This window comes from Elephantulus edwardii, unplaced genomic scaffold (genome assembly GCF_000299155.1).
Source record: "Elephantulus edwardii isolate Elephantulus edwardi_28Jun2011 unplaced genomic scaffold, EleEdw1.0 scaffold00360, whole genome shotgun sequence".
NCBI lineage: Eukaryota > Metazoa > Chordata > Mammalia > Macroscelidea > Macroscelididae > Elephantulus > Elephantulus edwardii.
Window position 1 is genome coordinate 580,134 of NW_006400110.1, and position 22,729 is coordinate 602,862.

At 36.7% G+C, this 22,729-nt stretch overlaps 1 protein-coding gene across 1 annotated transcript in view; it reads left to right on the forward strand.

Moving 5' to 3' along the window:
* Positions 1 to 21,801, forward strand: part of ZNF292 (zinc finger protein 292) — a 171,052-nt gene extending 149,251 nt beyond the window's left edge. Inside the window, exons 6-8 of the mRNA XM_006902027.1 lie at positions 9,540 to 9,676; positions 10,117 to 10,258; positions 12,723 to 21,801. Coding sequence (XP_006902089.1) covers positions 9,540 to 9,676; positions 10,117 to 10,258; positions 12,723 to 19,856 — 7,413 coding nt within the window. The 3' untranslated portion in view covers positions 19,857 to 21,801. The remainder of the gene's footprint in view (positions 1 to 9,539; positions 9,677 to 10,116; positions 10,259 to 12,722) is intronic.
* The last annotated feature ends 928 nt before the right edge of the window (positions 21,802 to 22,729 follow it).

A 22,729-nucleotide genomic window follows, 5' to 3' on the forward strand; every position in this document is an offset into this window, starting at 1 on the left:
AGGGAGGAAAAAGCAACAGTGAATGAATGGAAATCCAAAATCTCTGTAAATGTTCATTAAAATTAATGAAATAAAATTCTTTTTAAAAAAAATTGAGTTGGTCACCTCCTCCACAAAACTTTAGGAGGACAAAGGGAAGAGCAAGTTCAGAGGAAGAACGATGTTTACAAATGCAAAATCAAGACTGGGCAAGCTGTAGAGCCATAGAGAGTTTTTAACGACAATGGATGAGCCATTTCTAATGACAGAGTACCCCAGGCTGTGCCACAGTGAAGTCAGGCCAGCCAAAGAGATTTCATGGTCAAAGGAGCTAAGCGCTCTATGTTTCAAGTTTCCTGACTATTATAAATTTGTCTAGCAAACGCCGTATTATTCATTTCCTTTCTTAATAATAAAAACCTATTCAAAGTGGTTAAAAAAAAAGCCTGTTGGGTATGGTTATGAGTTGCAGATCCTGGAAAGAGTGATTCCAGTACTCTCTGGCCTCATGGAACAGAGCCATGGGCTCTAACCTAGGACCCTAAGCTAGTCATTAACTAACAGAGATTGTTTTTGTTTTGTTTTTTTTAATTACACCATTTTATCTTTAGCCCCAGATAAAGAAATACACAATCAAGTGTTCTGAGATTCCCATGCTTCCCAGAGTTAGCCACAGTTTGTTGTGCTCCACACAGTCAAACACCTTTGCATAGTCAATGAAACACAGATTGGCATTCCTCTAATACTCTCTACTTTCAGCCAAGATCAGTAGTCGGAAAACATGGACTTGGTGACAGAAATTAAGCTGGAGATAGAATTCTCTACAATCAATGATTTAATTCATTGCAAGTACTTTTTATTAGAAACATACGTACAAGCTAACACATGGATTTCATCCAATGCTATGCATATAAATCAACTCTATTAGATCTATAGAAAGAATCACTGGAGAAGCTCAGTATCAGCTGTGAATATTAGGCCAGATGCTGATTGTGAAACAGACCATCAACTACTCATATGCAAGTTCAAGCAGAAGCTAAAGAAAATTAGATTAAGTTCACAGGAACCAGAATTTGGCCTTGAGTCTTTCCCACTTGAATTTCAAAACCACCTCAGGAACTGGTTTGAAGCCTTGAACACTAATGAGTGAAGACCTCTTATTGGGAAATTTGCTATTGAAACAGGATTGTTGGTTTAGTTTTGAAGTTCTACTTGACGTTGAAGGCTAAATTTGTTGCCCTGAGTAGAATCTATAAAGTTGTATTTTTGGCTCTTTTAGATGATCATATTATAATACTAATTCAGTTTCCCTTCAGTTTAATTATTCAGAGTTGAATATCATCCTGTCCTGCTCTGGAACATTCTTAGGACAGTTATTTGTGAAGACCTTGGATGCCTCTTATGTCATATAATTTTTTTTCCCCATCTAACTAGCTGGAATGAAGACTTTCCATCTTCTAAGCAGTGTTCACTACGGTCTTTGTGTTGTTGTGTGCCATCCAGTCAGCACTGACTCATAACTGAGTGTTGCATTCCCACAGGCATGTGTGGTTCGAAACTACCACCTGCCCTGCCTGAGAAGGATGGGCAGTCTCCTCCCATGCAATTTATTGCCTCTGAAAACCCCCTGGATGGTAAGCTATGGGTTGCTTCCAAACCAACAGCACACAACAACAACAACAAATCGCTCTAGAGGATTGCCCATCTTTCTTTTACAAAGCAGCTGGTGGATTAAAACTGTGTTCCTTTACTATACATTTCTCTGAAATCTTGTCATGAAAATAATACCTAATTATTTCTTCCTTTTCAACATTTCTCTCCATTTATTTCAATGCAGTATACATTATTTATTGCCTCTTTTCTTAGGTTTCCCCCAGCCCCAATATCAGTCCCATTTTACAAAGTGGACTGGGGGGACTGTTTGTATAATAATGAAAGAATTCTCTTTTTTTTTTTAAAAAAAAAAAGCGACTGGGGAGAGGGATGGGCAGGGAGGAAAATGTGCAACAATGAATGAATGGATGAATGAATGGGGGGAAATTAAATGGGAAGAATATGCTGTAAAAAAAAAAACATATATATATATATATATCTATCTGTTGCATTTAAAAAAACCCAAACCCCAAAACAAAAAAAACTTGTGTTTCTTAGGGACTGCAGTGCAGCTTCTTATCACTAGGCCTCTAGAGCATCCTTTAATGTATCTGTATCCCTAAAACGGATCACCCATGGCGAATGGGACAGGGTATGTGTGAACTTGCATGTTCCATACTACTAGGCCCTTTTTGCTTGGAGTTTATACTTGATTGCTCTTTTATGTTTTGATTAGACTTGACTTACTACTTATTAATCAGTGTCTACATGAAGTGAGTGAGTTAAGATTGGCTCTCACTAAGACCATTTTATATATGCCTAAAAAAGAAAAGATAGATCACTTGCCCCATGGAGTAATTTCTCAGAGACACTGTATACTTGAGCACATTCTCTCTCTCTTTCTCTGTACTTCTTAGACTCCTTGTTTTTGATGGACACAGCAGCTAAATCTGGTAGATGGCAAGCTAATGCGTCTTTTATCTAGATTTCCTGAAAGGAATAAGCTTGACCTGGATTTGTGGGATAAGCAGTAAAAGTAAAGTTAGCACTGTTTACTTTAGACCCAGGGTGTGTTACTAAAAGTAGCTATTGTATTAATTTTAAAAATAAAACTTAATTCTATAAAAAGTGAAAAACTCTATCTTGTCTCTCCCCAACAACCATTTCCTCATTTTCCGCTCTACTACCTACTGTCTAGTCAATTCTGATTCATACCAGCCCTGTCAGACAGAATAGAAATACCCTCTGAGATTTCCTAGGCTCTGAGTGTTGGAGGAGGCCAGTTTCTCTGTCTTCCTTCATGAAACAGCTGATGAGTTCAGACCTCTTAGCTTTCCTTTAGCATCCAGGTTGATTAGCACCAACGGTCCCTTGTTGTACTGGGTTATCATTAAATTTGAAAAATTAGTATATAACCTTCCTTATAGTATATGCCTGTACATAGATTGCTCTATGCTTAAATGTGTGTGTGTGTGTGTGTGTGTGTGTGTGTGTGTATCCCCTCTGACTTCTAGTACCTTTTCCTCCTCTTAGTATAGCTATCTTCTCATTATTACATATAAAGCAACCTAATTTTTTCATAGTGGCATAATTTTATAGTATGGTTTTGTATATCTTTAGTCAGAATGGTGGACATTTACTTTTCTGGCTTTTTTATGAATAGATAGATAGATAGATAGATAGATAGATAGATAGATAATGCTGTCGTTGTTAAATGCTGTTAAGTTGGAACCAGCTCATAGCTGACCTGCCAGTAGGTTGTCAAAACTGTAAACTGCATAGGAGAAGGTTGCCCTCCTTTTTCTTACAGAGCAGCTGATGGATTCGGATTGCATGACTTTGGGCTAACAAGCTCCTTACCACTAGGCCTATAGAGTTCTGCAACACGTAATAGAGACAGGCATATATACTGTGTATATAAACATATACATCCATTCTTGCGTCTTGATGGGAGGAGAGTGAATGTTTAGAAGGTGAATTGCTGGATTAAAGAATATAACATTTAAAATTCAAAGACAGGATCAAAACCAGTATATAAAATTTCCTTCTTCCCTCTATTAGCATTAAGTATTTTTAGACTTTTAAATGTTTGCTAGTTTGAGAATTTTAAATTAGTAGCTTTATTCTTTGCTTTTTTATTAGTTACCACTGATGCTTATTATATTTTCTAGATGAATGATAAGCAAAAGGCTGTTCTTGAAATATGATTAGAAGCAATATATTTTTAAAATGTACTTTGTAAATACTATACAAACTGATAGAATGTTTTATATTAGTACCTGACATAAAGAGCTATGTTGTTGTTGTTGTTATGTGCCGTCGAGTCATTTGCGACTCATAGCGACCCTATGCACAACAGCCCTAAACCCTGCTCTATCCTGCGCCAACCGCACTGCCCCTGACACACCCATCCTGATTACCCCAGTCACCGAGTCAGTCCATCTCATAGAGGGTCTTCCCGTCCTGCGCCGTCCCTCCACCCTCCCAAGCATGTTGTCCCTCTCCAAGGACCCGTCCCTCTTGGCAACATGTCCAAAGTATGTCAGACGAAGCCCCAGAATCCTTGCCTCCAAGGAGTAGCTTGTTTTAATCCTCTCCAAGATGAATCTGTTTGTTTTCCTGGCAGTCCATGGTACATTCAGTACTCTTCTCCAGCACCACAGCTCAAAAGCATCCACTCTCCTTCTCTCCTCCCTAGTCATTGTCCAACTCTCTGATGCATAACAAGCGATTGCAAAGACCATGGCCTGTATCAGGCGCACCTTAGTCTCCAGAGAGACACCGTTGCTCCTGAGTACTTTAGAGAGGTCCCTAACAGCAGACTTTCCCATCGTGATACGCTTTTTGATTTCCTGACTGCTGGTGCCAAGAGTGTTGACTGTGGAGCCGAGCAAACTGAAGCTGTAAACAATCTCAATCTCTTCGTCATCCATCCTGACGCTGCCAATTGGTCCAGTGGCGAGAATCTTTGTCTTCTTGACATTGAGCCTCAGTCCATACTGAAGGCTGCAGTCCTTGACCCTTCGCAGCAAGTGCATGATGTCCTCCTCAGTTTCAGCAAGCAGGGTTGTGTCATCTGCATAACGCAGCTTGTTAATAGATCTTCCACCAATCCTGATGCCACAATTCTCCTCATAGAGCCCAGCCTCTCGGATAATCTGCTCTGCATACATGTTGAAAAGGTATGGAGACAGGATGCATCCCTGGCGCACACCCTTCCCAATTCTGAACCATGCAGTGTTACCCTGCTCTGTTCTGGCTACTGCCTCTTGGTCCAATTATAGGTTTCGCATTAGCACAATTAAATGTTCTAGGATTCCCATTCTTCTCAGAGTCAGCCACAGTTTGTGATGATCCACACAGTCAAATGCCTTTGCATAATCAATGAAACACAGATAGACATTCTTCTGGTATTCTCTGCTTTCAGCCAAGATCCATCTAACATCAGCAACAATATGTTATTATTTAAGTTTTAAATAGTTTTTTTTTTTATGGAGAGAACTTAGTATGTACTTAATAGACATAATTCTAATTGTTTTAAAATACTTTATTTATAGTTCTAAACTCAGTGTTTAACATTTTTGGTCATTTTATAAAGTATTAAGAAATGGATGCCTGATATATCAGTAATCCTTATGTACATACCTTTTGTGCTATACAGTCTGTAAGGAGGTGAACTGCTAACCTAGAGGCTGCACGTCTCTGATGGTGCAGTTGGCTCAGCTGGAGGCAGTCTCTTCCCAGGGATTTACAGCCTGGGAAACACAGTCAACTATGAGACAGTTCTGACTCAAGTAAATTATGTGTAGAATATATCTACATGTTAGGAAGTGCCAGTTTTTGAGAAGAACATCATGCTTGAAATATTGGAGGATCATCAAAGGAGAGGAAGACCCTTACCAAGATGGATTGAAATGGTGACTACAACAGTGGGCTTGAGCACATGGAACTTGTGAAGGTAGCTGGTGAAGAAGCAAGCAGGGTATCATTCTATTGTTCATGTGGTCCTTTTGAGTTGAAATTGGCTCTATGGCACCTAACAACAACATGCTGCCTATTGATTAAAAAATATTATTGTTCACTTAAGGTAATATTTGACCTCTGTTTCCATTTTCGCAATTTCATTTGGCCATGCATAATTTAGGAAGCTGTGGTGGCATAGTCCATAGGGAACTGCACTGCTAACTTACGGGAAGCACCTCTTCCATAGTTCAGATCCATCAGAAAGGCAGAAAGATGGGCAAACTCCTCTGCAATTGTTAGCCCCCAAAGCCCCCTGGAGGATCAGCTGGGAGTCGTTTCCAAATCCATGACAATGCATTGATTTGAGTTGATATAGTTTAAAGGGATTTCACTACTGCTCTTTGTGGTAGTATTGTTAGGTGCCCTCAAGTCAACTACAGCTCTTAGTGACCGTGTAAAAAGCATCTCAGTCTCGCCCTATCCTGCACCATCCTCCCCATCTCTATATGCTATAACCCGCTGTTACATCCACTGGGTCGTTCTGTCTTGAGTATCTTCCTCTGGCCTTCCTCCTTTGCATGCATGTCTTTTCCCAGGGACTCTTTCATGCCATATTTTTCAAGAGGGCCATCTAGTGACAGATTAAGAAAATAAACCTTGAAGTGCTAAATGTGTGAATTGGTATATGTCTATGAATAAATATTTCTAGATGAGCATGCATACATACCAATAGATTTTTAAAAAAATAATAACTCTGAAGTTAAAATAATATTGGTGGAGTATATATAATGTACTTAACAGCAGTGGCTTAGGTTTTAGAAAGACACCGACAAAAATTATTTGGCTCAAAATAAATAAGACTTTCTGGAAATAAAGATGTTTACTAAAGCTGAAGCATGAAAATATCCAACTTTAGCACTAAAATGCTTCGATATGCTTTTGAATGTTGAATTGAATTCTGGATGGAATGAGCACAGATTTTGAAGCTAGATTTAGATTGAAATCTTAAGTGTCATTAATTACATGACTGTTGGCTTTGTAGGGAGCTCTGGTAGACTAGTGGTAATGAGTTGCACTGCCAGCCATCTTGAATCCACCAGCTACTCCATGGGAGAAAGATGGGCACTCTATTCCAGTGCATTTTACGGCCTCTGAAAACCCACTTGAGGGTCAGCTATGGGTTGGTTCGGACTCGATGGTACATAACAACATTGGCTTAGTGGTACGGCATTTTGCTATCAGCACAAAGGTACACAATTCTAATATACCAGATTCTCTGTTGGAGAAAGAACTGCCTCTGAAAACCCACTGGAGAATCAGCTATGGGTCAATTTTTACTTGATACTATACCACATGAACAAGTAACCTAATCTCTTACTTAGCCTTATCTCTGAAACAAAGTACTATCTTACCAGTCAATTTATTGTGAAGATTAGCTATGCTATTTCTGAATAAACTGGCACTTAATAAACAGTAGCTATTAAGAAGGAAATTCTGGTAACTTAGAGGTAAAGAGTTGCCTTGCCAACCCAAAGGCACACAACTAAAATCCACCAGCTGCTCCCCTCCATAGAAGAAAAATGAGAAATAGCACATGTGGTCAGCTGCCTCTGAAAACCCTCAGGAGGGTCAGCTATGAGTTAGTTCTGACTCTGTGGTACAAAACAACCACAAAGAGCCCTGGTGGCACAGTCATTAAAGTGGCTGAGTGTGAACCCAAGTCACCAGTTTGAATCCACCATCTGTTCAACGGGAGAAAAATATGACAGTCTACTTCCATAAAAAATTTATATCAGAATCCTGATGAAGCAGTTGTGGCCTGTACAGTAGAGTCACTTTGTGCCAGAATTGACTTGAAAAAGTTAAGAAAAACTCATAGGTTGTCTGTCTTGCTTTTGTCTTCAGGAATATGCAGAGATAATTGTTTTTAAGTTTAAATTTAACTTTTATTGAAAGGTAATATGAAATGGGGAAAGCATGAATTCTTAACAGCAATCAGACATGATTTGATCACTTAATTATTATTACTTGGGAAAATAATAGCACATCTTTCTATGTCCCAGGTTGATTATGTATATAATGTTTATGATAATATCTACTTGGCAGTAAAGTTATGATACATATAAAATGCGTAATGATGATGATGTGTGCCATTGAGTCATAACCAGCATTGACCCGCCAGCAGATTTTTAGAAGCTCCTTATCACATGAGACAAGACTGTCAATCTTTCTCCCGCATAGCACTTGGTGGATTTGAACTGTGTGCCTTTGGGACTATAGTGCAAGTTCTTATGACTAGGCTACCAGAGCATACTTAAATCGTTGTTGTTACTATTGTTTTGCTGTCAAGTTTGAACCTGTTCACAGCTAATTCACTAGTAGGTTGTCAGTGGCAGTAAATTGCATAGGAAGAGACTGACACATCTTTGTCTAGTGAAACAGCTGATGAATTTGAACCATGTGCTTTTGGGTTGGCTGTGAACCATATTATCTGCAAATTCTTGCCATTTTGTTTGGTTTCCTTAACACTAGGTAAATATTGTAATAGACTAAAAATGTAGAATAAATATGGTGATTTTCCCTTTTTTTTTAAAATAGGTCCCTTTTATATTAAGCTTTGTTTATTAGGAAGAGACTACCCATTTTTCTCTGGCAGACCTGCTGTTTGGTTTAAGCCACCAAAGTCCTGGGTTCTGTGATTAGCAGTGCAACACACTACTACAGACAGCAACACCAGGGCTCCCTCATAAAGCTTTACCTGAAATTGGCAGGCAGAGAAATAAAATGGCAGAGGAGAACCAGAAAATATCAGAGTTTAGCTTTTGGTCTTAATTCTGCCACTGACTTCATATATCCTTAAAGGCATTATTACTATTAAGCACAGATTTCCAGTGTTTGGTTTTCTTCTTGTGTGCCTGTTTAGTAATCCCATGTAATATATAGAACGTAATCTCTGAATGTTGCCATATAACCTTTTTCCTCATTATCCAAAATCAACCTAAGGAGCACCCCATTCTTATCTAGATACTTATCAAAATCCTAAACACATTTTGTACTTACCCACATACTCTTTCCTCTTACTAAAAAATTCTCGAGATGTAAAGTCAGCAAGAGAGGCCTTTGTCATTTCTGTGGTACCTTGATCCTAATGTACCAGTTTCTCTTTTTTTTTCTTTTTTTCATCTTTAAACATTATCATATTGGAATTAACCTATTTATTACGTAGATTGCCTGTGATCTGTCATTATTTGATGTTTGACAAATCCCATGTCTTACAGGAAAATGCTTGTAATCAGAGGTAACAATCAGTTTAGGTAGTAAATTTCAATTTAATCAAAATAAGCAATAAAATAGGGAACAGATTTTTTTTTTCTAGCTTTTACTTACCAATGTATAACTGTTGACAAGCCCTAAAATGGGGTGATTTTTGTATGCAAATGAAAATGGAGATTTATATAAAATTGAAGTGAGTGTAATTTATAAAAGTGGTATACCTAAATAAAATGTTTCCTAATCCTCTGCTTTATTCTTCAAGTGAGATAGACACTTATTTTACTAGTCTGTATAAACTAGACTTCTGTATCTTTTAGTCATAAAGCTTTTTAAATTGCCAGATGAGAAGGAAAATAAATCCAAGTACTATAGCTTTTATATTTTTAGTATCATAGAGCTGTTGTAATGGATGAGGTGTTTAGCTTTATCAGTTCTTTTACATGTAAATAATTATATAAAATTTTTTAAAAGAATTTGTTTGCTTGTGTTACTATTAATTTTAGAATTACTGTATTAATTTTTATTGTATTGTGCATTTTTTTAGCTACAGTACCATCTCTAGCTGAGCATTGACCACTTACGAACTGCTGATTAATGAGTGAATAAAGTTTTACTGATGAAAATGTTATCTAATGGTCTTTAACTTTCTACTTTAAAAAACAATGGTATACTACTATATATCCTAATGTAATGACATTTTATGACCTATTTCTGTATCTTTTTTTCTTTAGATTTCAGAAGTTGATTGCAAAGATGCACTAGAAATGATATGTAACTTAGAATCTGAGGGTGATGAAAAAAGTGCTCTTGTTTTATGTACTGCATTTTTATCCCGTCAGTTGCAACAAGGAGATATGTACTGTGCTTGGTGAGTTAATCAGAGGGAGTGAGAATTTATATAAATGGGTTCAGTTTCCTCACTTTTTTAAATATTAACCTAATCACTTTATTACTTGGCTTTAAGGATTTTAGAAGCTATTATGTTATTGATGTTTTGTGCTTTTTTTATTATCTAGTTTAAAATGCAGATGTGGCTTAGAATTACTAGTTGTATGATTTGCTTAAACATCAGGTGCTTTTCTAGTTAAAAGTAGTGTTCCTCTGTGATTGAAATAAATTAAAATGATAAATATTTTAATTGTATTTGTTCTTTAGAAAAGTTGCAGCTATTTTCTCAATTAAAACTTAATTCCTTATGTAGAATTGAAATGTTAAACTAATTTTGTTTTTTTTTTTTATTCAAATGTAATGATGGGACTGGCATGGTCCTGTTTATTGTTTATTATATATCTGTAACTCTTTTTTTAGGGAGCTCACTCTCTTTTGGAGTAAGTTACAACAAAGGGTAGAACCATCTGTACAAGTGTATCTAGAGAGGTGTCGTCAGCTTTCTTTGTTAACCAAGACGGTCTACCACATTTTCTTCCTGATTAAAGTTATTAATTCAGAGGTAAGAATAATTAATAATTTCTAAATTTAAAATGTATAAATTATCTTTAGTAAAAGACTAACTTATTGGATGACAGGTAAAACAATATCCACTAGGGGGTTGGTGGTGGTGGTTGTTGATTTCTCTCAGGTCGAGCATGACTCTTAAGAGATTCTGTGAACAAAATAACTATGGTCATTTCTCCAAGTTCATAGAATCTCTAGAGGCATGTGGTTTAGGAAGTGGATCCCACTCCTACTTCCAAACCTGTTATACAACTGGGAGCTCCACCGAACACTGTCCACGTTGGGAAACCATTGTGATATTTGATACCCCAATGGCACAAGGTTCATGCTGACATCACAGCATACCTAGGTTACTTCATACTGCACATTGACAAAGAGTCATGTACAAAGTAGAAGAGTGTTCCCTCAGATATAACAGCACTAGTCTCATTTAGCACCGGTTAAGTTGTCAAGTTGAATCCGACTCAGAATAAGCTTTGCACAAAAGACTGTTCTATAACCAACATCTTTTCTGTACATTTACAAAGTTTAAAGAGTTTGTAGAGTTTCCAGAGGCATCTGGTGGATGCCACTCCTGCTTCCCAGCATGAATCAATCTGGAACCTCATTCAAACATTGTACATAATGGGTAACCATTACGGTATTTGACAAGACTATGGAACAGTATTGTTCCAGGTTGTTCAGTACAGCTGTTAGACAGGTGATTGCTGTGTCATTTAAAGAATATTCATTTGAAAGGGTTAGTTAGACTTGTAATTAATTGAATTAATCTGTAGCATTTAATATTAAAAATCAAAATGTCTGAATGATTGTATGGGGGGGAAAACCCCAATGTGATTTAGAAACTTTTCACTCAAAACTTTTTTTTTTTAAATATGGAACGCTTCATGAATTTGCGTGTCATCCTTGCGCAGGGGCCATGCTAATCTTCTCTGTATCATTCCAGTAAAACTAAATATTTTTTTAAAAAACTGCCATTATTATTTTGGCCCATCTTAAAATGCCTCGAACACTGGTTTTCTTAACAACTCTTTAAGACATATGTTACCCAGACTTGAAATTTCAACCACCAACAGTGAATAAGGGTTGTGGTTTCTCCACAACTTCGCCAGCATCTGTTGTTTGCTGTTCTATTAAATTTTGCTATTCTTACTGGGGTGAGATGATATAGTTGTTTTGATTTGCATCTCTCTTAGAGCTATTTTTTAAAAAAATGTTAAAAAATAGTTTAAAATATTAAACATTAATGTAATATTAAATTAAATATTTTAAATTTTTTATTTTTAATTTTATTTTATTATTTTTGTGTGTGTACTGTCAAATCAGATCTGACTGGTACAGGAGGAGATTGTCCCTCCTTCTCCAGCAAATCATCTGGTGAATTCGAACTGCACACCTCCAGGTTTGCAGTGCGTCTTCTTACCACTAGGCCACCAGAGCTCACCAGATTTTGTTTGTTTGCCATCTGAATGTCTTCTCTGTCAAAGTGTCTGTTCATATCCTGTGCCCATTTTTCAGTTGGGTTGTTTACCTTTATATTTTTGTGGTGTTAACTGTACTTTTGTCGCCTTTCTGATTCTTGTGCTAGTCTAGCCATATGGGATAGGTGATTCGATCTTCAGTTTTATGAGACCAGTAGAATCCACATTTTGGGCGATTGGATAATATAATTTGTTAAGAGTAGAATCTTTCATTACTAAGAAGTTAAGAAATATGAGGACATTGTTGATTTTGCATTTTGATTAAGAGAGTTTTAAAATGATATCAAATGGAAACTTAGATTATGAGATTCGTAATACAGATACTGACTCCTTACAGACCATTTCTTATAAATTAGGCATTTCTGTAAATTAGGCACTTCTGAAAAAGGGAGCGCCGGTTGCCTAGTGGTTAAAGAGTTGTGCTGCTAACCCAGAGGCAGGGAGTTCAAAACCACTAGCCACTCAGAGGGAAAACGATGGGCCATCTTCTTGCACGTGTTTTACAACCTTTGAAAACCTGGAGTCAGTTAGCAAGTCAGTTCCAACTTGATGGCAGGAGATTAGTTATTCTAACATAGTCTAGGTACCTTATACACATAATTTTCGCATTCAACAATTTCATTTCATGTAAATGCTATTTTGACCCTTTATTTTATTAAGTGGCATATGAAAAGTCAAAGAAATAACTTGTAAGTTTGCTCAGCTATGAACTAATTTCATAGCTCTGATCTTACAGTTGCTGTGCATTTTCTGCATTTCTGTGCCTTTTATTGTACACATTAAACAAGTTTGCATGCTCGTGCACACACAGAAGACAAAGCTACTGTGCTTTAGGAAAAAAATCACCTTTTCATATGCTGGGTAAAGCAAACCTAGATTTTAAAATTATTATAAAATTACTAAATTCACTTCTTTTGTGTAGTAGGACTTATGTTACTACCTTTTTCTGGTTTTTTGTTTTGTTTTTTTTCCCCACAGACTGAAGGGGCTGGACTTGCCACCTGTATAGAGCTATGTGTAAAAGCTCTTCGCTTGGAATCCACAGAAAATACTGAAGTGAAAATATCTATTTGCAAGACCATTTCATGCTTGTTGCCTGATGATCTGGAGGTTAAACGTGCCTGTCAACTGAGTGAATTTCTTATTGAGCCTACAGTAGATGCTTATTATGCTGTGGAAATGCTGTACAACCAACCAGACCAGAAATACGACGAAGAGAATCTTCCAATACCAAATTCTCTACGCTGTGAGCTCTTACTTGTATTGAAAACTCAGTGGCCCTTTGATCCAGAATTTTGGGATTGGAAAACCTTAAAACGACAATGCCTTGCATTAATGGGAGAAGAAGCATCCATTGTGTCTTCAATAGACGAGTTAAATGACAGTGAAGTGTATGAAAAGGTAATAGACTACCAAGACGAGATTAAAGAAACTTCTCTAAATGGACTTTCTGGTGGAATTGGTGCTAATTCTGACCTTTGTGATGAGAAGCAGAAGAAAAAAGAAATAAAACAGTTAAGGGAGCGTGGATTTATATCTGCTAGGTTTAGAAATTGGCAAGCCTACATGCAGTACTGTGTACTATGTGATAAAGAGTTCCTTGGCCACAGAATAGTACGACATGCTCAGAAACATTACAAAGACGGGGTTTACAGTTGTCCCATATGTGCAAAGAACTTTAATTCAAAAGAATCTTTTGTTCCTCATGTCACATTGCACGTTAAACAATCTAGTAAAGAAAGACTAGCAGCTATGAAACCATTAAGAAGATTGGGTAGGCCTCCTAAGATCACAGCTACCAATGAGAATCAGAAGACTGTCAATAATGCTGTAATCAAGCAGGATCAGAGGCCTATTAAAAAGAATAGTCTCTATTCAACAGATTTCATAGTATTTAATGACAATGATGGTTCAGATGATGAAAATGATGACAAAGATAAATCTTATGAACCAGAAGTGATCCCAGTTCCTAAACCAGTACCTGTTAATGAATTTAACTGCCCTGTATCTTTTTGTAAAAAGGGCTTTAAGTACTTTAAAAATTTAATTGCTCATGTAAAAGGGCATAAGGATAATGAAGATGCCAAGCGCTTTCTTGAAATGCAAAGCAAAAAAGTTATTTGTCAGTACTGTAGGCGGCATTTTGTAAGTGTGACTCATCTCAGTGACCATTTACAAATGCACTGTGGCAGTAAGCCATACATCTGTATACAGATGAAATGTAAGGCTGGCTTTAACAGTTACGCAGAGCTCCTAACCCACAGAAAGGAGCATCAGGTGTTTCGAGCAAAATGTATGTTTCCTAAATGTGGCAGGATTTTCTCAGAAGCTTATTTGCTGTATGATCATGAAGCACAACATTATAACACCTATACATGTAAGTTCACAGAGTGTGGTAAAGTTTATCGTTCTCAGAGTGAACTAGAAAAGCACTTGGATGAGCACAGTGCTCCTCCTGAGAAAGCACTGCCACCTGAAGACCAACTTCATTCATCTGATGATTCCATTCAGCCTTACAAAGGAAACCAGAACACAGATGGAAACACTGAGAAGGAGCATGCTATGCTTCCATCAGAAAATAACACTGAAAACAGCTCACCAGATGACAAAACTAAGAGTTGGGATAAAAACAAAGCCGAATCAGACAACCCTGAACAGGATCAGGTTTCTGACTCTTTGCTGAGGGAACCTGATGGATCATTGTCAAATGATTTGGAAAATCCTACTACCATCCCCCTGCTTCAGGCCAGTGAAGTAGCTGTGTCCATCAAAGTGTCTCTCAATCAGGAGGTTGAGGATAACTTTGAAAAACAAGAAAACTCAGATGTAGGAGGCACTGGTGAATCACTGCTCACAAGTTTGCATACACCAGTTGAAAGCACTTGTACTGATTTATGTCATTCAGGTTTCCAAGAGAGGAAAGAACAGGATTGCTTTAGCCAAACTCAAATTACTCAGAATTCTTTAGTTAATTCCGAAACTCTCAAAATGGATGACTCTACCCCACATAACTTAGAAAGACAAGTGAATAGTCTAATGACCTTTGCTGTGCAAAATCAGTCAGGATTTCAAAACAATTTACCAACTTCCAAGCTTGAATGTGAAGGAAATGTGAAAACATCATCCAACCTTTACAGTTTACCTCTGAAGACATTAGAAAGTATCACATTTGTTCCACCACAGGCTGATCTCAGTGGCTCTATAGACACCCCGTCAGTGCCTCCTAAAGCTCCAGTTCAGAAATTCAGTTGCCAGGTTGAGGGATGTACTCGAGCTTATAATTCTTCACAGAGCATTGGGAAACATATGAAAACAGCACACCCTGAGCAGTATGCTGCATTTAAAATGCAGCGCAAAAGTAAAAAAAGTCAAAAATCTAATAACCTAAATACACCAAATAATGGAAAGTTTGTTTATTTTTTGCCATCACCAGTGAGCAGCTCAAATAATACTTTTTTTACACCACAGACCAAAGCCAGTGGGATTCCTACTTGTTCAGCCCCGTTACAGCCTGTCTCCTCTTCTATTTTTCCAGCAAATGTAACTGCTTCACTGTTGCCCTCAATGGAAAATGTCATAAATCCAAATATACCTTCTCAGGACAAAAATGAACCAAGTAGTATATTGTGTTCCCAGATGGAAAATTTACCAGGTACTCCCTTGGCAGCACAAATGGAAGATCTAACCAAAACTGTTTTGCCCTTGAATATTGACAGTGGCTCAGATCCTTTTATGCCTTTACCTGCAGAAAGTAGTTCCATGTCTCTCTTCCCTTCACCAGCAGATAGTGGGACTAATTCTATATTTTCCCAGCTAGAAAACAATACAAATAGTTTTTCTTCACAGATTGAAGGGAACACTAATTCCACCTTCCTGAAGGGGAACAATGGTGAAAATGCAGTTTTCTCTTCACAAGTGAATGTTGCAAATGACCTCAGCAGCAGTAGTGCCCAACAATCTGCATCTGAAAAAGCTAAAAAAGACCGTGGATGTGGTCCAAATGGGAAGGAAAGAAAACCCAAGCAAAACAAAAGAGCTAAGTGGCCTGCAATTATCAGAGATGGAAAATTTATCTGTAGCAGGTGTTACAGGGCTTTTACTAATCCTAGATCACTAGGTGGACACTTGTCTAAGAGATCTTATTGTAAGCCACTGGATGGAGCGGAAATTGCCCAGGAACTTCTACAGACGAATGGACCTCCTTCTCTTCTTGCCAGCATGATTCTCTCCACAAATGCAGTAAATTTGCAGCAGCCACAACAGTCTACCTTTAGCCCAGAAGCATGTTTCAAAGACCCATCATTTTTGCAGGTTCTTGAAAATCGTGCACCAAGGTTTTTACCAAATACATTTCCTCGTACTAGCGTGACTAATTTTAATACCACCATTAGCCAAGAAGGAAGTGAAATTATTAAACAGGCCTTGGAAACTGCTGGCATTCCTAGTACATTTGAGAGTGCAGAAATGCTTACTCCAGTTGTTCCATCAAGTGGTGTGTCTGAGACAGCACAAGTCAATGCAGTGGTCATGCCAAATTCAAATGTGCCCCCTCTGTTACAGAGTGTATGCCATCCAAATGCCCTGCTTACAAACCAGAGTAGGACACCAGACTCCAAAACTTCCTCCGTGGATGAGTGCAGCACTTTGCCAGTCTTTCCAGCAAATGATTTACTACTGAAGACTGTGGAAAATGGCTTGTGCTCTGGTTCATTCCCTAGTGCTGGTGAGTCATCACATAATTTTACCAATAATAGTCCACGTGTTTCAGTTATAAGTGGTCCTCAGAATTCAAAGTCTAGTCAATTAAATAAAAAAGGAAACAGTTCTTCTAAGAAAAGAAAGAAAGCTGTTCCTCCATTAATAGCACCTAATACATCCCAGAACTTGGTATCAGATGACTTAACAGCAGTGGAACTCGTAGCAAAGAATGTTGAGATATCAACTACTAGCCTTCATGCAAATGCAGTTCCAACTTGTGAACCTCAGGGGTTGGTGGGAAATCTAACACAGAAGCTAAGTAATGTTGACAATCAGTTATTTTTGACTGATGTAAAAGAAAGCTTCAAAACTAACCTTGAGTCTCATACAGTGTTAGCACCTTTACCATTAAAAACAGAAAATGGTGATTCCCAAATGATGACTTTAAATTCATGTACAACATCGATAAATTCTGATTTGCAGATTTCTGAAGACAATGTTATGCAAAACTTTGAAAAGACTCTTGAAATTATTAAAACGGCTATGAATTCTCAAATACTTGAGGTGAAAAATGAAACTCAAGGTGTTGGTGAAACATTACAGAATGCACAAATAAGTTACAACATTCAACTTCCTTCAGTAAACACTGTACAGAATAGCAAATTACCTGATTCTTCTCCATTTGCTTCCTGTATAGGAATCATGACAACAAAAAGTAATATTCCTCAGTCAGAAGTATTAAATAAAGGGGATCAAATACAAGAAATCTTAGAAGGGTTACAGAAATTAAAATTAGAAAATGACCTCTCCACTCCAGTGTCCCAGTGTGTACTAATCAATACATCAGTGACTCTGTCTCCCACACCTGTTAAATCAACTCCAGATACCTTAGTGGTTCAGCCAGTTTCTGAAATTGTGAATAGTGTTCAGTTTAGTGACAAGGTTAATAAACCCTTTGTGTGTCAAAACCAAGGCTGTAACTATAGTGCTATGACAAAAGATGCACTGTTTAAGCACTATGGTAAAATCCATCAGTATACTCCAGAGATGATTCTTGAGATTAAGAAGAATCAGTTGAAATTTGCTCCATTTAAATGTGTGGTACCTACATGTACAAAAACATTTACAAGAAATTCTAATCTCCGGGCACACTGTCAATTGGTACATCATTTTACAACAGAAGAAATGGTAAAGTTAAAAATAAAAAGGCCTTATGGAAGAAAATCTCAGAATGAAAATTTGCCAGCGTCAAATGTTGTTCAAGTAAAAAACCAGCTAGTTATGACAGAAGAAAATAAAAAGGAATCCCAGCCTGCTTTAGAACAGGAAACGGTGAAGGAAAATGACATAACTAATCTAACAGTGACCCCAGAAATAGAACTTACAGAAAAAAAAAGTCCTGAAAATACAGAAAGTTCTTCACAAGCAATTGCAGTTAGTCCAGAACAACATAATAAAAATTCCCCAACAAATACACAAACCAAAGGACGGAAAATTAGGAGGCATAAAAAAGAAAAGGAAGAGAAACAAAACAAGAAGCCAGTAACCCAAACCCTTGAGATACCAACAAGATACAGTCCCTACAGACCTTATCGGTGTGTTCACCAGGGTTGCTTTGCTGCCTTTACAATACAGCAAAACTTGATTCTTCATTACCAGGCTGTTCACAAATCGGACCTCTCTGCATTTTCTGCAGAGATTGAAGAAGAAAGTGAGGCTGGTAAAGAAAGTGAGGAAGGTGAAACTAAACAAGCTGTGAAAGAATTTCGATGTCAGGTTAGTGACTGTTCTAGAATTTTCCAAGCAATTACTGGCCTGATACAACATTACATAAAACTTCATGAGATGACTCCTGAAGAAATTGAAAATATGGCAACCACTGTGGATGTTGGGAAATTTCCATGTGACCAGTTAGAGTGCAAATCTAGCTTTAGTACCTACTTGAACTATATTTTCCATCTTGAGGCTGACCATGGAATTGGGTTAAGAGGAAGTAAAGGAGATGAGGATGGCATATATAAATGTGATTGTGAAGGTTGTGACCGTATTTATGCAACTCGATCTAATCTCCTCCGACACATTTTTAATAAACATAATGACAAACATAAAGCTCATTTGATTCGACCTAGAAGATTAACCCCAGGTCAGGAAAATATATCAAGCAAGGCAAACCAAGAAAAAACAAAACCCAAACATCGAACAAAAGACAGCAGATCCAGGAAGGAAGGAACTAAAATACCTAAGACAAAACGAAAGAAAAAAAATCATTTAGAAAACAAGAACACAAAAATTGTGCAAGTTGAAGAAAATAAGCCTTATTCTTTGAAACGTGGAAAGCACGTATATTCTATAAAGGCTAGAAATGATGCCTTATCGGAGTGTACAAGCAGGTTTCTCACCCAGTATCCATGCATGATAAAGGGATGTTCATCAGTTGTTACAAGTGAAAGCAATATCATTAGACATTATAAGTGCCATAAGCTATCCAAGGCATTTACATCACAGCACCGCAATCTTCTTATTGTCTTCAAACAGTGTTGCAACTCACAAGTTAAGGAAACGTGCCCTGAGCAAGACGTTAATAAAAGTGATGTGAAAGAGCCTGACACCTGTGTATCAGAGAACAATGACAACTCAGAAGCACCTTTGGTTCCACAGAGGGAAGTAAAAAAAAATGAAAAAGATGAAATGGATGAACTAACAGAGTTATTTATCACAAAACTAATAAATGAAGACACCACCAATACAGAGGCCCAGGCTAATAATCCTCCTTCAATTGAAAGTAATGATATTCAGGAAAATAACCCCTGCCAATCAGAAAAACCAAAAGGAAATAATTTGAAAAGAATTAATAAAGAAAAAAATGTCTCACAAAATAAGAAGAGAAAAACTGAAAAACCTGAAGCCACGTTGGCTGTTGAGTTAAGTAGTCCACAAAAAGAAGAAGAAACTGCTGTTGCCATTCAGACCACTGAGGATCACCCTGCCTCCTTCGACTGGAGCTCCTTTAAACCTATGGGATTTGAGGTATCATTTCTCAAGTTCCTGGAGGAGTCTGCTGTAAAGCAGAAGAAAAATACAGACAAAGACCATCCTAACAGTGGAGCTAAAAAAGGAGCTCATTCAAATTCAAGAAGAAATACAAACAAGACTGCTGTGACTGGTGGGAATCGTGTATGTTCTTGTAAAGACAGTGAAACTTTTGTACAGTTTGCCAATCCATCACAACTTCAGTGCAGTAAAAATGTAAAAATTGTTTTAGACAAGACTTTTAAAGATTGCACTGAGCTCGTCTTAAAGCAGCTTCAGGAAATGAAACCTACTGTTAGTCTGAAAAAACTTGAATTACGTCAAGATAAGTCTCTTATGAAAGAAGTCAGCATAGGTAAAGCCATGGGGAGAGGGCAGGACTGAGAACTTATGTACTTACTATAAATACATTATTAATGGTTTTATTTTAAATAGGAAGCCATTAAGCATGCTAGAATTGTGAATTTTGTTTTCTTTTGTTGTTGTTGTTGTTACCAATTAACCTAGCCAAGAAAAAAGGAAGAAGAGAAGAAAAATACAAACTAACCGCCATGACATTTGTCATGTAAAACTTTTTGTTTTTATCCCTATGGGACTGGAGGGACAGAAGCAGTACTTCTGTTTTGTAAATAGATGAGCTGAACCTCATATTTCTACCAACCAGTTACCCTTTCCATGACCTAAACTGAATTTTCTGTGTGAATGGTGTGTTTCACGGGTCACTGCTCATGTATAACAGTCCTCTTTGTAGATACCTTTTTTTGTATATATTTATTATTGTAAATCATCTGCTGCCACCAGCAGTCTATAAGTCTAAACTATTAAATGACACATTTATATTTGGAATTTTAATTTTTAACTGACCAAGTTTTTAACTAAGTGATCAAATCTTGTTTTAAATTAAGAACTTTTTGAACTAAAACTAGAAACTGCTATAGTCCTTTTGTTTTTTAACGTGCATTTATTTGCAAAATGCTCTTAAGATTACTTTTCACAGACAAGGCACATTGTTGTATTTACACCTCACTCTGCTTTGTAAATTTACCGTTCAAAATTTTTAGGTGGTAGTCATGTTAAATTAAGGCAGATGCTTTAAGCAATTTCCTATACATACAAGATTTTTTGGTTTGGGGTGGGTTTTTTTTGTTTTTTTCATTGCTTTTAATTGGATACAGTTGCTATGATTCCATGAAACATAATGGAAATGTGAATAAAGAATTTATTACATTAAAGATTTTAAACATTTGATATTTAAAAAAATTCTTTGTGATGTGATAGAAACTAGTAGTGTGGAGCAGTGTAAATATTTGAGGTGGTGATTTGTGAAGTAGCCCAGTATTGCCTTAAATAAAATCACATTTCATTTCTTGTTTATACATGTGATCTTAAAAAGGTTTTGGGTTTGGTCCCCCCTCCCCCCTGCCCCTTTTTTTGAAATTTATAGATTGGTGTATAGCTTTAAACTGTATAAACTTTTGTGGAAAGATTTTTTTAAACATTTTTATAAATCTTAATATTCGTATCATCAAAGTGAGCCCATCTTGTGTTTATAAAATGCAAGAGTCCTTAGCATTTCTAATTACAAAGATAAAACACTTTCTATAAGGAAGTTGGATGTTTTGATTTTATTGTTATAGATGTTAGATTATACAGATTTGTCTGTATTTTTCCACCATATCTAATGATACTTTTTTCATTAGATTGGTCTTCAAGAGCAGTATTAGTTGTACAATGGATTATTTTGGTTATTCAGTATATAGTTAGCTCTTACAATTTAGCTTTATTCACCATATTTATACTGTGGATTCACAGCTAAAAGTAGAGAGTTTATGACCTTCATTTAAAGTCCAATGAAAATCAGTACTAGAAGCAAAAGGAAAATACTCTTTCAAGATCAACTTTTGTTTCTGTTTGCCATAAATACTATAGTAGAATTGGTTTTTTACTTTGTGTTTGTTATAAAATTTGAATTCACAATACTATTAGCTTGTGGTATTGAAGATAATGTGATGATCTGAAATTGTGTATATTCCCTGTGCAACATCATAATTTCAGGAAAAATGAAGCACTTACCATTAATTGAAATTACTAGTACTCTGAATAAATAAGCATGGCCAAGGAGTGAATTATTTTCTTTTGGAAAATCTTTTTATGTTTTATTATTAAAATAGTTTTATATTTAGGGTCTAATTGGTTGTACTTCCTAATTGGTTTCATTTCCTTAAAGGTTTATTACCAATATGCATAAGACTTGACACATTAAAATTCCTGTCCCTTGGTAAGCCCACTGTTATTTATTAAAATAAAAGTTGTTTTTATGGGTGGTTAATCCATGGTTTTTTTTCCCCTAAATTAATAATAGTAATATTAAATTTATGTTAACAACTGAATGTTTTCATATAGTTTTCTTGGAAGCTGACTTAGCCCTTACATCTAGGCATTTGGCAAAAGGGCCAGGTAATGCTGCACATTTGTTCCTAATGAATGAAAGTGATAAACCTTCATTAAATGAAAGTGGTATGGTGTAAGAACTCCTCTTTTGCTTACTCGCTTCAGCAGTTTGGCCAGTAGCCATTTCTGTAATGGTTCTCCGATGTTTGAGAGGAAGCAGTTTGCCAACATTAAGTAAATGTTTTTCTATTCTGGGAGCTTTATACTAAAAGTGTTTGTGGAAAAGTGGACTTGAACATGGAACAGAAAAATTATGGTATAAAATAAGTTCATTTATAGGATAGCAAGTTGTAAAATTTTATATGGCATATAATGCCTATTTATATAAAAACAGTGATTTGCATGGTTTACATTTCCTTAGCCTGTTACGTTGGGAGACTTCCATCAGCTTGAACTTGCTTGACTTCCTCAGTAAAGATAGATTCCCCGTACTCCCTTTTAAACTTAATTGTAATGTTACAGATCAGAACTGTGTTATTCAAAGTGCATCCTTGTACATGAAGTAGAACAACAGTGTCGGGACATTTTCAGCAGTGTTAAATTGCGCATAGTTAAATTATGGGTTTTTTTTAAGACTGGAGACTTAACTATGCTAATGTTGGTCTTCAGGAAAACATGACTTTTATAGGTATTAAGATCATTATGTACTATCAGATCAATTCCGACTTACTGTGATCCTGTGAGAAAGAACAGAACTGCCACATTGGTTTGCTGGGCTCTAGTCTTGAAGGCAGCAGGTGTCAGGCCTTTCCCCCCAGAAGCAGCTGGTCTGTTCACATAGCCTCCCTTTTGGTTAGCAGCTAAGC